This window comes from Dendrobates tinctorius, unplaced genomic scaffold, assembly GCF_039654945.1.
Source record: "Dendrobates tinctorius isolate UK_male_01 unplaced genomic scaffold, ASM3965494v1 ptg000322l, whole genome shotgun sequence".
NCBI lineage: Eukaryota > Metazoa > Chordata > Amphibia > Anura > Dendrobatidae > Dendrobates > Dendrobates tinctorius.
In genome coordinates this window covers 149,306-164,007 of record NW_027361989.1, presented here as the reverse complement: position 1 = coordinate 164,007, position 14,702 = coordinate 149,306, and the positions used below count along the sequence as shown (strand labels likewise).

At 44.2% G+C, this 14,702-nt stretch overlaps 1 protein-coding gene across 1 annotated transcript in view; it reads left to right on the top strand.

The window, feature by feature from the left end:
* The window catches only part of LOC141074004 (uncharacterized), a 132,615-nt gene that overhangs the window by 73,064 nt on the left and 44,849 nt on the right, over positions 1–14,702 (top strand). The window contains exons 2-6 of the mRNA XM_073561520.1: positions 5,022–5,171; positions 5,301–5,480; positions 5,564–5,687; positions 5,771–5,868; positions 6,067–6,157. Of these exons, the coding sequence (XP_073417621.1) occupies positions 5,094–5,171; positions 5,301–5,480; positions 5,564–5,687; positions 5,771–5,868; positions 6,067–6,157 (571 nt within the window). The 5' untranslated portion in view covers positions 5,022–5,093. The remainder of the gene's footprint in view (positions 1–5,021; positions 5,172–5,300; positions 5,481–5,563; positions 5,688–5,770; positions 5,869–6,066; positions 6,158–14,702) is intronic.

Here is a 14,702-nt window from a genome sequence, read left to right as displayed (position 1 = left end):
CTCCTGAAGGGCGGACGGACAGGTACAAGGTAAGGCTAGGAACAAGGACACAGAGACCAAAATATTCTGCCACCTGAAAGGCAGACGGACAAGTACAACACAAGGCTAGGAACAAGGACATATATATATATATATATATAGTAAAGCAGCGTTGTCCACGCTGTGCAGTTATGAGGCAGTGACCAAGCAAGTTCAAAACAGAAAGATTTTTAATGTCCAACAAAACTAATTCAGTGCACAGCATGCTGTATCTTCTGGATCGCAGCTGGGTAAACAAAACGCCAGTCCAGGGCAGTTGCCATGAGCAACGTACTGCCGGGTATGCAGGGAGGGTTGCCAATACCTTTGGCTCCACTGGCCCTGTGTTAACTCACACAGGGCGTGCTCTGCAGATCACCTGCTCTGTTTCCTCACCAGAGCAACACTGACCAAATCAACCCTTCCTGTAGGGTTTTTTTTCCTTTTCCAACCTGTGGCCATAGGCCACTCATAAGACCTGGGATGAAGGAAATGGACAAGACCCCACTACCTTCCTGCAGTCTGTTTAAAAAATAAAAGCCCATACCGGGTTTTTCTAAACAAACTCCTTGGTCCAAATAGCTTGACCAGGTCCGAACTTACTTTTTATTCTGCCCTGCGAGTCACAGGCACATTGCTGTGATTACAAGGCACTCCGGCGGATCTAATACATCTCAGAGCACATCCTGGGGGACACATAGCGACCCTCACATATGACACCAGTCACTGCCTCACAATAAATATATATATATATATATATACTGTATATGATTGCATGTATGACATTTACAGTAAGTTTCTTGACTTAGAAACTCTATTCAGCTGACGTACTGTGAGGACATAGGTGTTACTTTTGTGAATGCTTAGTTGGTTTTCCTAGTCTAACGTACAAATAAAGGAATCATCACTTTCTCTTCTCTGGTAACGTAGATAAGGATTGCTGACAGTTAAGCATATTCCAACATATGTACTATTTTCATAATAACACTATTATGGTAACAAAAAAATCAAGAAAGAATTGGTACCAAAATCATGGTACCAATAATCATGCTTTATTGAAATATTAAAACAGAGTGCGCAAGAAAGATAGTGGTAATATAATGAGGGACTGGAAGTCCCTCTGCCCCGATGCGTGTTTCTTCAGTGAAGCCTCCCGAAGAAGCTGTGCGAAACGTGCGTCGGGGCAGATGGACTTCCAGGAATCTTCCCCAACACATATTGGTATGTAACCATTTAGAAGCTGTGCGAAACGCGCGTCGGGACAGAGGGACGTCCAGGAATCTTCCCCAGCACATATTGGTATGTAACCATTTATTATATACTCCATTTCTTCTCATTTTATATGGGTCAGCACTTTTCAATAGGGTTATTTGGGAGTGTTTAACATGCTAGGCATATTCCAATCACTTAGATACAGGTACACCCATTGTGGGTACATGGTTTATTAGGGAATATTTTTGTAGCTGTTTTTCTTCCCTCAACCGATTTTCACGGTTGCTGTCGGTCTTAATATACCCATCCCTAATTTTGATTTAATGATCATCATATGTTTTACTATGGAGATATCTCACAGTGCTGTGGGGTGAGGTTCTATGGACTCCCAGTCCTTCATTATATTACCAGTATCTTTCTTGTGTACTCTGTTTTAATATTTCAATAAAGCATGATATTTTTACATTGTATACACCAATTCTTTCTTGATTTTTTTGTTACCATAATAGTGTTAGTATACTGTGGTGTATCACCCGTTAAGGGATTGAAAGTAATCATTTGGCCAATATTTGTGATTATATGCACTATTTCGCAAACTTTGTATTTTGAATGCCCTTCTGTTGTTCTATTTAAACTCAAAGAATCTGTATTGGAGCAGACAGGTGACTGCTCACATCTGGTGCACCCGTCATTCTCTTTCCATGTCGGCGTGATCAATAAAGAACTAATCATCTTACTTATTCAGGTCTGGACGATTTCTAATTGGAAGACTAAAACTCCACTGACAGAAAATCTACTCCCCCCCCCACTTTCCCAAAAAAACATATTGCTAGCGCATCCCCAAATTGCACAAGTCACTTCCCTCTCCCCCCTCAGGACGTCCAATAGTCTTGGGGTTGGGTTCACTGACTCAGCCCCTGTCGCGGTATGTGGCCTGGCTCCTGAAGGATGCGCCTTCATATATGAAGGATAGAGGCGATGTTTTGAATTCTATTAGGGATATTGGCTGGCGGGAGGACTATGCATTGGCTTTTATAGATGTGGAGAGCCTCTATATGAACAGTCCTCAGGAATACAGGGCTCCACACACACACAGAGTGCCACATACACAGGGCTCTGTACACACACAGAACTCCGCACACACACACAGAGCTCTGAACACATTGGACTGTACACACACAGAGCTCCACACACAGGGCTCCTTACACACACAGAGCTCCGCAAACACAGTGCCGCATACACAGGAGTTCGTACACAAAGTGGTCTGTAAAGACACAGAGCCAAACACTCATACAGCTCTGTACACACAGGACTCCATACACACACGGCACTGCACAAGTCCTACATACAGGGATCCGCTCCGTACACCTCGTACACGCGCGGCTCCACTCCGTACACCTCGTACACAGATGGCTCCGCTCCGTACACCTCACGCACACGCGGCTCCGCTCCGTACACCTCGTACACAGATGGCTCCGCTCCGTCCACCTCGCGCACATGCGGCTCCGCTCCGTACACCTCGTACACACGCGGCTCCACTCCATATGCCTCGTACACAGGCGGCTCCACTCCGTACACATCGCGCACACGCGGCTCCGCTCCGTACACCTCGTACACATGCGGCTCCACTCCATATGCCTCGTACACACACGGCTCTGCTCCGTACACCTCGTGCACACGCGGCTCTGCTCCGTACACCTCGCACACACACGGCTCCGCTCTGTACACATGCGGCTCCGTGCCATAAACACCTCGTACACACAGAGCTCCGCTCTGTAAACCTCATACACACAGGGCTCCGCTCCGTACACCTCATACACACAGGGCTCCGCTCCGCACACCTCGTACACACGCGGCTCTGCTCCGTACACCTCGTACACACGCGGCTCTGCTCCGTACACCTCGTACACACACGGCTCCGCTCCGCACACCTCGTACACACACGGCTCCGCTCCGCACACCTCGTACACACGCGGCTCCGCTCCGCACACCTCGTACACACGCGGCTCCGCTCCGCACACCTCGTACACACGCGGCTCTGCTCCGCACACCTCGTACACACGCGGCTCCGCTCCGTACACCTCGTACACACACGGCTCCGTACACCTCGTACACACACGGCTCCGCTCCGTACACCTCGTACACACACGGCTCCGCTCCGTACACCTCATACACACAGGGCTCTGCTCCGTACACCTCATACACACATGGCTCCGCTCCGTACACCTCGTACACACACGGCTCTGCTCCGTATACCTCGTGCACACGCGGCTCCGCTCCGTACACCTCGCACACACACGGCTCCGCTCTGTACACATGCGGCTCCGTGCCATAAACACGTCGTACACACAGAGCTCCGCTCTGTAAACCTCATACACACAGGGCTCCGCTCCGTACACCTTGTACACACACGGCTCCGCTCCGCACACCTCGTACACACGCGGCTCCGCTCCGTACACCTCGTACACACGGCTCCGTACACCTCGTACACACATGGCTCCGCTCACCTTGTACACACGCGGCTCCGCTCCGTACACCTCGTACACACACGGCTCCGTACACCTCGTACACACACGGCTCCGTACACCTCGTACACACACGGCTCCGCTCCGTACACCTCGTACACACACGGCTCCGCTCCGTACACCTCGTACACACACGGCTCCACTCCGTACACCTCGTACACACACGACTCCGCTCCGTACACCTCGTACACACGCGGCTCCGCTCCGTACACCTCGTACACACACGGCTCCGCACACCTCGTACACACACGGCTCCGCACACCTCGTACACACGCGGCTCTGCTATATCCACCCTGTAAAGCCTCCTGACCCCACACAAACTTCCCCTCATCCAGCACCATGACAACCAGCACAGCAGAGTCCTACATACACTGAGGCCCCTGATCATGTGACCCCTGACTCCTCCCTTCCTGTGACCTCATCACAGGTCCTGTGCACACAGATCAGCCATAGAATTGTCCACACACACGGAAGTCTCAAATCCCTTTCTTGCAGGGGCCGCATTTCATCCTAGATCCATAGAGCTGAATGGAGGAGCGATGTTCCTTCTGTCTGATGTTAATTGATGGTGATCTTTGTCCAACGTCCACTTTACCGAGTAAATCCCACCAGGACTGCAGCAGGTAAAGACCCCGATATCCACAGGTGTCCCTTCTAATTGAGGGGAAAGTGGCAAAAAAAGAGCAACTTATCCAGAGGGAAAAACCACTGTACATGGAGACATTGGCCTCATATATCTCCTGTCTTGTTCTTACAAACAATCTTTTCTAAAAGCCTCAAACTTCTATGTGTGACTCAGACCTGAGATCTAACGTGATAGAAGATTACAGTGCGGGGAAGACGGGAAACCTTCATATAGACGGCCGGTGGGGATGGAGTCAGTGACCGACTCTGGCCAAATATGTTTCTAGAGCCGTAGTAGAAGATGAAGATGTCGTCCTCATCATGAAGGAGTTATTTCTCATGTCGCGTGTAATGAATATCTCCTGCAGTATTGCTAATGCCGATTCCAGTGTCGGTAAATGAGACGAGAATTAGCGTTATGGAAGATGAGTCTATGAGAAACATTTTTAGCTGCCGACTCCGAGGAAGAAACTGCTTGTTGTCTGTGGCCTAAATATATAGGTTTTATTAGTAAATGTAAAGAAGAAACTAAATACTGTAAAATAATAAATCTCCTCATATGTTTCCCTTATTATCTCCAGTAATTGTATTATTACACAGGATTCTTATGATGTTACATCGGATCATCTTCTTCTCATTCAGGTCTCTACAATATCGGATCCTCTCAGTGAAGATCTTCTACATAAGAGAATTTTCCTGATTTACCCATCAAGGATGGATATGGACAGAGACAAGATGGCGGAGAGGATATTACACCTCACCCTAGAGATCCTCTTCCGGCTTACTGGAGAGGTGAGAGATTCTGATGACGTCATATTACATCATTCTTATCTATGGGAATAACAGATGGACAGAACTGGAGAGGTGAGGACTCTGGAAATGTCTGTAGTGAGATTTATTAATGTGTCTCTCCATAACCAGGATTACACAGTAGTGAAGAAGACCTCTAGTGAGCGCTGTCAGGACCCTGTGTCTGAGGGATGGGGAAGACCCCAGAGCTCAATCACGGGGCCTCCACCACATCCCCTGATACATGAGGAGATCAATTACCAGAAGATCCTAGAACTCGCCTACAAGATGATTGAGCTGCTGACTGGAGAGGTGACACTGCTGGGAATGCTGGGACATTACACAGTAATGCTATGAAGGTATCAGGGGAATGACTGTATCATTGTATGTGTCAGGTTCCTATAAGGTGTCAGGATGTCGCTGTCTATTTCTCCATGGAGGAGAGGGAGTATTTAGAAGGACACAAAGATCTATACAAGGACGTCATGATGGAGATTCCCCAGCCCCTCACATCACCAGGTAATAGACAGGAATAAATACACATGGCCTATAATTATCTGTATGTAGAGAATGAATTCAGTCCCTGTATGTATTTCCTCCAGATCTATCCTGTAAGAAGACAACACCAGAGAGATGTCCCCGTCCTCTTCTTCCACAGGACTGTAAACAAGAAGATCCCAATGTTCCTCAGGATCATCAGGTAGATGGAGAGAAGGTGTCATGAGATCTCCCCTATGATGTGTAGACGGCTGTGAAGGTCTTGTGCTCAGTCTTGTTTTATCCACCAGTATTATATGTTTTATACTTGTGTAATGAGAATGGTGGAGATGGCAGGATAAGAGCTGATCATAGATGGGACTTCTCCATCTGTCTGTGACTTTTACAATATTTGTTTCAGGGTGAAGATCTGACCCATATTAATACTACAGAGACATATGTGAGGGGTGATGAGAGGTGTAAAGAGGAGATTCCCACATATGACTACCCAGGTGAGTAGTAACCGCTAAATGCAGAGAAGACACAGATTCTTCTCAGTCACCGGCTGTGGCTGCTTTATCGGTGGTGTAGTTCGGCCATATTACCATGATCACCATTTTGCCTCCTGACCACAACATTCTCCTCCACCCAAAACTGTTCAAATGATTTTGGGCATTGAAAGCCCTTTTCTATAGAACTTACCACCTGGAGGATCCACCTACCCCCTGGGATTAGGAGATGTTGACCGCTACCTGCCCAGGTCTGTAAACTACAAAGCCAAATGACAGCGTATGTAGAATGTGCAGAAAAGTTAGAAAATTACTTAAAGAAAAATATTATGATGGGTCTGTAAGAGAAAGCGGAGGGTAATGATGCTGTTGGCTTCCTAGAACCCTGATATCTTATTGGATGAATGTAGCTTCTCTCCCTTCTGTGCTGCTGAATGTGCTCATATGGTCCCTACAAGACCAGGTCCAGTCTTTCTGGCCAAACTTTACTTTTATGATCAACTACATTAAATGTGCGGTGAGGCCAAGTGTGAATTTCCCTTTATCCTGACTTTTCAATTTGTATTAACCCCTTCACTACCAAGGGTGGTTTGCACGTTAACTACCGGGCCAATTTTTACAATTCTGACCACTGTCCCTTTATGAGGTCATAACTCTGAAACGCTTCCGTGGATCCCGGTGATTCTGACATTGTTTTCTCGTGACATATTGTACTTCATGTTAGTGGTAAAATTTCATTCATATAACTTGCGTTTATTTATGAGAAAAACGGAAATTTGGCGAAAATTTTGAAAATTCCGCAATTTTCCAACTTTGAATTTTTATGCCCTTAAATCACAGAGATATGGCACACAAAAAAGTTAATAAGTAACATTTCCCACATGTTTACTTTACATCAGCACAATTTTGGAACCAAAATTTTTATTTGTTAGTAAGATATAAGGGTTAAAAGTTGACCAGCGATCTCTCATTTTTGCAACACCATTTTATTTTTACGGACCACATCACATTTGAAGCCACTTTGAGGGGTCTATATGATAGAAAATACCCAAAAGTGACACCATTCTAAAAACTGCACCCCTTAAGGTGCTTAAAACCACATTCAAGGAGTTTATTAACCCTTCAGGTGCGTCACAGGAATTTTTTGAATATTTAAAAAAAATTAACATTTAACTTTTTTTCACAAAAAAAATTACTTCAGGTTCAATTTTTTTATTTTACCAAGTGTAACAGGAGAAATTGGACTGCAAAAATTATTGTGCAATTTGTCCTGAGCACGCTGATACCTGATATGTGGGGTGGAACCACTGTTTCGGCGCATGGCAGAGCTCAGAAGGGAAGGAGCGCCGTTTGACTTCTTCAATGCAAAATTGGCTGGAATTCTGATCGGACGCCATGTCGCGTTTGGAGAGCCCCTGATGTACCTAAACAGTGGAAACCCCCCACAAGTGACCCCATTTTTGAAACTAGACCCCCTAAGAAACTTATCTAGATATGTGGTGAGAACTTTGAACACACAAGGGCTTCACAGAAGTTTATAATGTACAGTGGTACAATTAAAAAATCATATTTTTTCCACAAAATGATCTTTTCACCCCCAATTTTTATTTTCCCAAGGGTAACAGGACCCTAAAAGTTATTGTGCAATTTGTCCTGAGTACGCTGATACCCCATATGTGGGTGTAAATGACTATTTGGGCACATGGCAGAGCTCGGAAGGCAAGCAGCGCCATTTGACTTTTTTGGCTGGAATTGAGATCGGACACCATGTCGCGTTTGGAAAGCCCCTGGTGTACCAAAACAGTGGAAACCCCCCACAAATGACCCCATTTTGGAAACTAGACCCCCTAAGGAACTTATCTAGATGTGTGGTGAGAACTTTGAACCCCCAAGTGCTTCACAGAAGTTTATAACGCCCAGGCGTGAAAATAACAAAAAAAATTTTTTCCACAAAAATGATATTTTTGCCCCAAAAATTTTATTTTCCTAAGGGCAACAGGAGAAATAGGACCCCAAAAGTTGTTTTGCAAATTGTCCTGAGTAGGCTGATACCCCATATGAGAGGGTAAAACACTGTTTGGGTGCATGGCAGAGCTTGGAAGGGAAGGAGCACCATTTGACTTTTTCAACGCAGAATTGGCTGGAATTGAGATCAGATGCCATGTTGCGTTTGGAGAGCACCTGATGTGCGCAAATAGTGGAAACCCCCAATTGTAACCCTAACCCTAGCCCTAACCCTAACCCTAGCCCTAACCCTAATGGGAAAATGGAAATAAATACATTTTTTTTAATTTTATTATTTTTCCCTAACTAATGGGGTGATAACGGGGGGTTTGATTTACTATTTATGGCGGTTTTTATGTTTGGCAGCTGTCGCACGCTAAAAGACGCTTTTTATTGTAAAAATAGTTTTTGCATCACCACATATTGTGAGCTATAATTTTTCCATATTTTGACCCGAGTCATGTGAGGTCTTATTTTTTGCGGGACGAGTTGACGCTTTTATTGGTATCATGTTCGGGCACGTGACATTTTTTGATCGCTTTTTATTTCGGTTTTTGGGACGCAGAATTTACAAAAACCAGCGTTTCATGAATTTCTTTTGGGTGGTGCGTTTACGCCGTTCCGGGTGCGGTAAAATTTATAAGGCGGTTTTATTCTTCGGGTCAGTATGGTTACAGCGATTCCTCATTTAGGTCGTTTTTTTATGTTTTCGCGCTTTTATGCAATGAAAACAATTTTATATAAAAAATAATTATTTTTGCATCGCTGTATTCTGCGAGCTATAACTTTTTTATTTTTTCGCTGATGATGCTGTATGGTGGCTCGTTTTTTGCGGGACAAGATGACGTTTTCAGCGGTACCATGGATATTTTTATGCGTCTTTTTAATCGCGTGTTATTACACTTTTTGTTCGGCGGTATGATAATAAATCATTATTTTTTGCTTCGTTTTTTATTTTTATTTTTTAAGGGGTTCGCTTAAGGGGTTAACTATTGGGACAGTTTTATAGGGCGGGTCGTTACGGACGCGTCGATACCTAATATGTGTACTTTTATTGTTTTTTTGTTTTTTTTTTTATTTCCAAAAAATGAATTTATTGGGGAATATTTTTTTTTTTTTTTTTTGTTATAATTTATTTGGCGATTTTTTTTTTTTTTTTTTTATTTTTTTTTAAATTATTTTTACACTTTTTTTACCTTATTACAATGTCCCAGGGGGGACATCACTGTCCTGTGACAGATCACTGTAACAGATCAGCAATCTGTCACAGGCATTGAAGAAGGCTTCCTCATGCCTGCGCTTTGCAGGCACTGAGGAAGCCAGCTTCCTGCAGGTCCCCGGAGGTCTCCGTCGCCATATTGGATCCGGGGACCTGCAGGAAAGGAGCCCCCGGCAGCAGCGCTGCACATTGCGCTGTCGTGGGGGGCTCAGGGAAGCAAGGAGGGCGCCCCCTCCTAGCCGATGCTTCCCTTTAACCCCCGGTACACCGCGATCGTGTTTGATCGCGGTGTGCAAGGGGTTAACGTGTCGGGGGCGGTCCGTGACCGCCCCTGACACATTGTGCCGGGTGTCAGCTATGATAATTAGCTGACACTCGGCCGCGATCAGCGGCGCTCACCACGTGGGCGCCGCTGATCGCGGTGGCGTAATATTCCGTCCATGGTAATTAGGTCCATGGTCACATGGACGGAATATTACGTCAATTGTAGGTAAGGGGTTAAAACTAAGTAATTTCAAGGAAGATTGTGATAAACTACAGGACAAACAATCTTGCACCTGCGCATAGAACAGCTTTAGCTTTGCCTCCCCCATGTCCCTCCTCTTTCATTTTCCTCCTTTGGCGTTGTCTGATGAGCTGAGCGGTTGACTGGCAGTTCAGCTCATAAGATACTGCCAAAGGAGGAGGGTGATGGGGGCAGGAGCATATATAGATGCTCACTGCGCAAGTGCAAGATTCCCAGCCCCGCAGTGTGAATACATAATAACACACTGCGGGGCGGGATCAGGGGCCTCCAAAACACGCAGGCTTCATAGCCTGATGTCAGTTCCCGGGCAGTGCGCACTGTGCATGCCCAGGAACTGTTGGAACAACGCAGGCACCCCCCCGGCATCCAACACAGGAGGAGGCAGTGGTGGGACGCTACAGGGGGCTTGATGGACAGCTGGGAGGCGGCTTAAACAGAGGCACACACCATACCTCTTTGTCTGAATCCAGGTATGAGGACCTAGGTATAAAAGTCAATATTTCGCTGTTAGTGGGGATTAGAAACAGAAGAGCCACCTTCACAGAATGCAGCCTTAGTGCTGCTGAAGGGGGCTCTTTTAGTTAAAAACGCCCTGGGGGGGAGACAGGTTCCCTTTAATGTGAGTAATGTATGTGAGGGGTATTTGGAATAGCTGGCTTATACAGATAATGGGTTCTAAACTTTATTGAGATAGTACTAATTATATGGACATTTGAACCTTACATAATTAACCCCTTAACTCCCAAGGGTGGTTTGCACGTTCATGACCGGGCCAATTTTTACAATTCTGACCACTGTCCCTTTATGAGGTTATAACTCTGAAACGCTTCCATGGATCCCGGTGATTCTGACAATGTTTTCTCGTGACATATTGTACTTCATAAACAAACATTTTCGGGCCAATATACCATGACGGCGCCAAAAATCATGAAGAGATCCAATATGAGAATAAAATATCAAATTTTATTGAAAAAACATTAAAAATATTATAAAATTACAAAAATGCCCAACAGGAGGCGCTCAAAACATTCATGTGCGTGTTTCGCACTAGCTGCTTCTTCTCTTGTTGGAAATTATTTATAATTACTTATGTGCAAGGATGCACATTTGTCTGTGTGACTATAATAACTAATGGCATGAATGTTTTGAGCAGAGTCAACTTTTGTGGTCCAATTTCTCCTGTTACCCTTGTGAAAATGAAAAATAGCGTGCTAAAAAATTATTTTTTCTTTTCACTGCTCTGCGTTATAAACTTCTGTGAAGCCTCTGGGGGTTCAAAGTGCTCACCACACATCTAGATGGTGAGATTGGGTATTAACCCTTTGAAGGGGATGTTCACCTAAATATGGGTAATATCTTGGGGTTATTATCCTTGTTCATATGTATGTACCAGACATCGCTTATTTTATATTGTTTATCTCTGAGCCATATCCATGAGCCGACATGGATGAGAGACTTTGTGATATACGATCGCTATTATTATGATGCTGTAAATCATGAATGTTAAATATAATGATGGTCATATGACCGGAGTGCAGGATCCCCGAGACCGGAAGTGACGTCGGTCACGTGATCGGAGCCTGTCCCGTGACTTGATAGAGTGCCTGGGGCTGAGGTGTGGAACGCATGCCAGCGTGGACCGCAGATGGAGAGGAAGTGGAGCATGTAATAACAGCACGACCCGAGTGTGTTTACCGCCGATTATAGGTAGGCGGAGCCTGATAATGGGATTGATTAAACAGGGGTTATTTAAATCCCCTGTCTAAGAGCGCCGGTTATGCCTTATATCATCATGGCATCCGGCATGATGAACTGTGCAAACGGGGAAACGCGTCGGGGTGGCCTAAACATACGCTAAGTTCCAATTATTTGCATCATTGTATATTGCTCTATTTTTCAAGGCCTTATGTCCCTACGATTGAGGGGCTACCTATTGGTATTACCATATGTGAATAAGTCTTTTATCAATGAGGGAGACCATTGCTCCCTGGTTAATGAATATGCCGCTATGTGTGTAGCATTTTTTGAGGTGGCCTAAATATATGTTAAATTTCAGTCATTTGCATTATTATATATGGCTCTAATTCAAAGGCCTTATGTCCCTATGATTGAGGGGCTGTTACATTGATATTATCATATATGAATAAGTCCTTTATTTATGGGGGAAAAATTGTTGCTCCTAGGATGTGAAAATGCCGCTGTGTGTTTAACATTTTTTCTGGATTTGGATCATCGTGGCAATTATGGGCCTTAATGTTGTTTGGCCTTTTTTGTTGCCTGCTAATTCTGGGTGTGAACCTACTAAATGAAATGTTATATATTGTGTAAGGATCTATTCCTTTCATTTCTTTTCTTTGCTATATTGTTTTCCCTCCTATATTGATAGGGTGATATTAGCGGAGAGAGGGACAGTCCACGTTGAGTGGGGGCGCCAAAAAATCGTTTCTTAGGGTGCCAACCTCCACGGCAAGGAAGGAGTCAGTGAGGCATATTGCAGGGTTATTGCAGGCAATTTTTGTGTGATAATATTGTGGGTTATATGGGTTTTTTTTTTTTTTTACCCTATGCGTTTGGAAAGCCCCGGATGTACCAAAACAGTGGAAACCCCCCACAAATGGCACCATTTTGGAAACTAGACCCCCCAAGGAACTTATCTAGATGTGTGGTGAGCACTTTGAACCCCCAAGTGCTTCAAAGAAGTTTATAACGCCCCGGGGTGAAAATAAAAAAATCATATTTTTTCAACAAACATGATCTTTTAGTCCACAATTTTTTTATTTTCACAAGGGTACCAGGAGAAATTTGACCCCAAAAGTTGTTGTCCAATTTGTCTTGAGTACGCTGATACCCCATATGTGGGAGAAAACTACTGTATGGGCACACGTCGGGTCTCGGAAGGGAAGTAGTGACGTTTTGGAATGCAGACTTTGATGGAATGGTCTGCGGGTGTCATGTTGCCAAGGGCTTCACAGAAGTTTATACCGCCCGGGTGTGGAAATTAACAAATCATATTTTTTTTCCACAAAAATGATATTTTTGCCCCCAATTTTTTATTTTCCTAAGGGTAACAGGAGAAATTGGACCCCAAAAGTTGTTTTGCAATTTGTCCTGAGTACACTGATACCCCATATGTGGGGGTAAAACACTGTTTGGGCGCATGGCAGAGCTTGGAAGGGAAGGAGCACCATTTGACTTTTTCAACGCAGAATTGGCTGGAATTGAGATCAGACGCCATGTTGCATTTGGAGAGCACCTGATGTGCCCAAACATTGGAAACCCCCAATTCTATCTCCAACCCTAACCCCAACACACCCCTAACCCTAATCTCAGCCCTAACTCTAGCCCTAACCCTAATGGGAAAATGGAAATAAATAATTTTTTTTTAATTTTATTATTTTTCCCTAACTAAGGGGGTGATAACGGGGGGTTTGTTTTACTATTTATGGCGGTTTTTATGTTTGGCAGCTGTCACACGCTAAAAGACGCTTTTTATTGTAAAAATAGTTTTTGCATCACCACATTTTGAGAGCTATAATTTTTGATGTGCCTAAACTATTGAAACTCCCCACAAGTGACCCCATTTTGGAAACTAGACCCCCCCATGGAACTTATCTAGATGTGTGGTGAGCACTTTGAACCCCCAAGTGCTTCACAGAAGTTTATAATGCCCGGGCGTGAAAATAAAAAAATCATATTTTTTTCCACAAAAATGATATTTTTGCCCCCAATTTTTTATTTTCCTAAGGGTAACAGGAGAAATTGGACCCCAAAAGTTGTTTTGAAATTTGTCCTGAGTAGGCTGATACCCCATATGTGGAGGTAAAACACTGTTTGGGCGGGCGCATGGCAGAGCTTGGAAGGGAAGGAGCGCCGTTTGACTTTTTCAACGCAAAATTGGCTGGAATTGAGATCAGATGCCATGTTGCGTTTTGGAGAGCACCTGATGTGCCCAAACAGTGGAAACCCCCCAATTATAACTCCAACCCTAACCCTAATCTCAGCCCTAACCCTAGTCCTAACCCTAGTCATAACCCTAGCCCTAACCCTAACCCTAATGGGAAAATGGAAATAAATACATTTTCTTTTAATTTTATTATTTTTCCCTAACTAAGGGGGTGATAACGGGGAGGTTTGATTTACTATTTATAGCGGGTTTTTATTTTTGGCAGCTGTCGCAGGCTAAAAGACGATTTTTACTGGAAAAATAGTTTTTGCATCACCACATATTGAGAGCTATAATTTTTCCATATTTTGACCCACTGAGTCATGTGAGGTCTTATTTTTTGCGGACGAGTTGATGTTTTTATCGCTTTTTATTCTGATTTTTGGGACGCAAAATGAACAAAAACCAGCGTTTCATGAATTTCTTTTGGGGGGTGCATTTACACCGTTCCGCGTGTGGTAAAATTGATAAAGTGGTTTTATTCTTCGGGTCAGTACGGTTACAGCGATACCTCATTTATGTCTTTTTTTATATTTTGGCGCTTTTATGCAATAAAAACAATTTTATATAAAAAATAATTATTTTTGCATCGCTTTATTCTGCGAGCTATAACTTTTTTATTTTTTCGCTGATGATGCTGTATGGTGGCTCGTTTTTTGCGGGACAAGATGACATTTTCATCGGTACCATGGATATTTATATGCGTCTTTTTGATCGCACGTTATTGCACTTTTTGTTCGGCGGTATGATACTAAATCATTATTTTATGCTTGTTTTTTATTTTTATTTTTTAAGGGGTTTGCTAAAGGGGTTACCTAATGGGACAGTTCTATAGGGCGGGTCGTTACGGACGCGG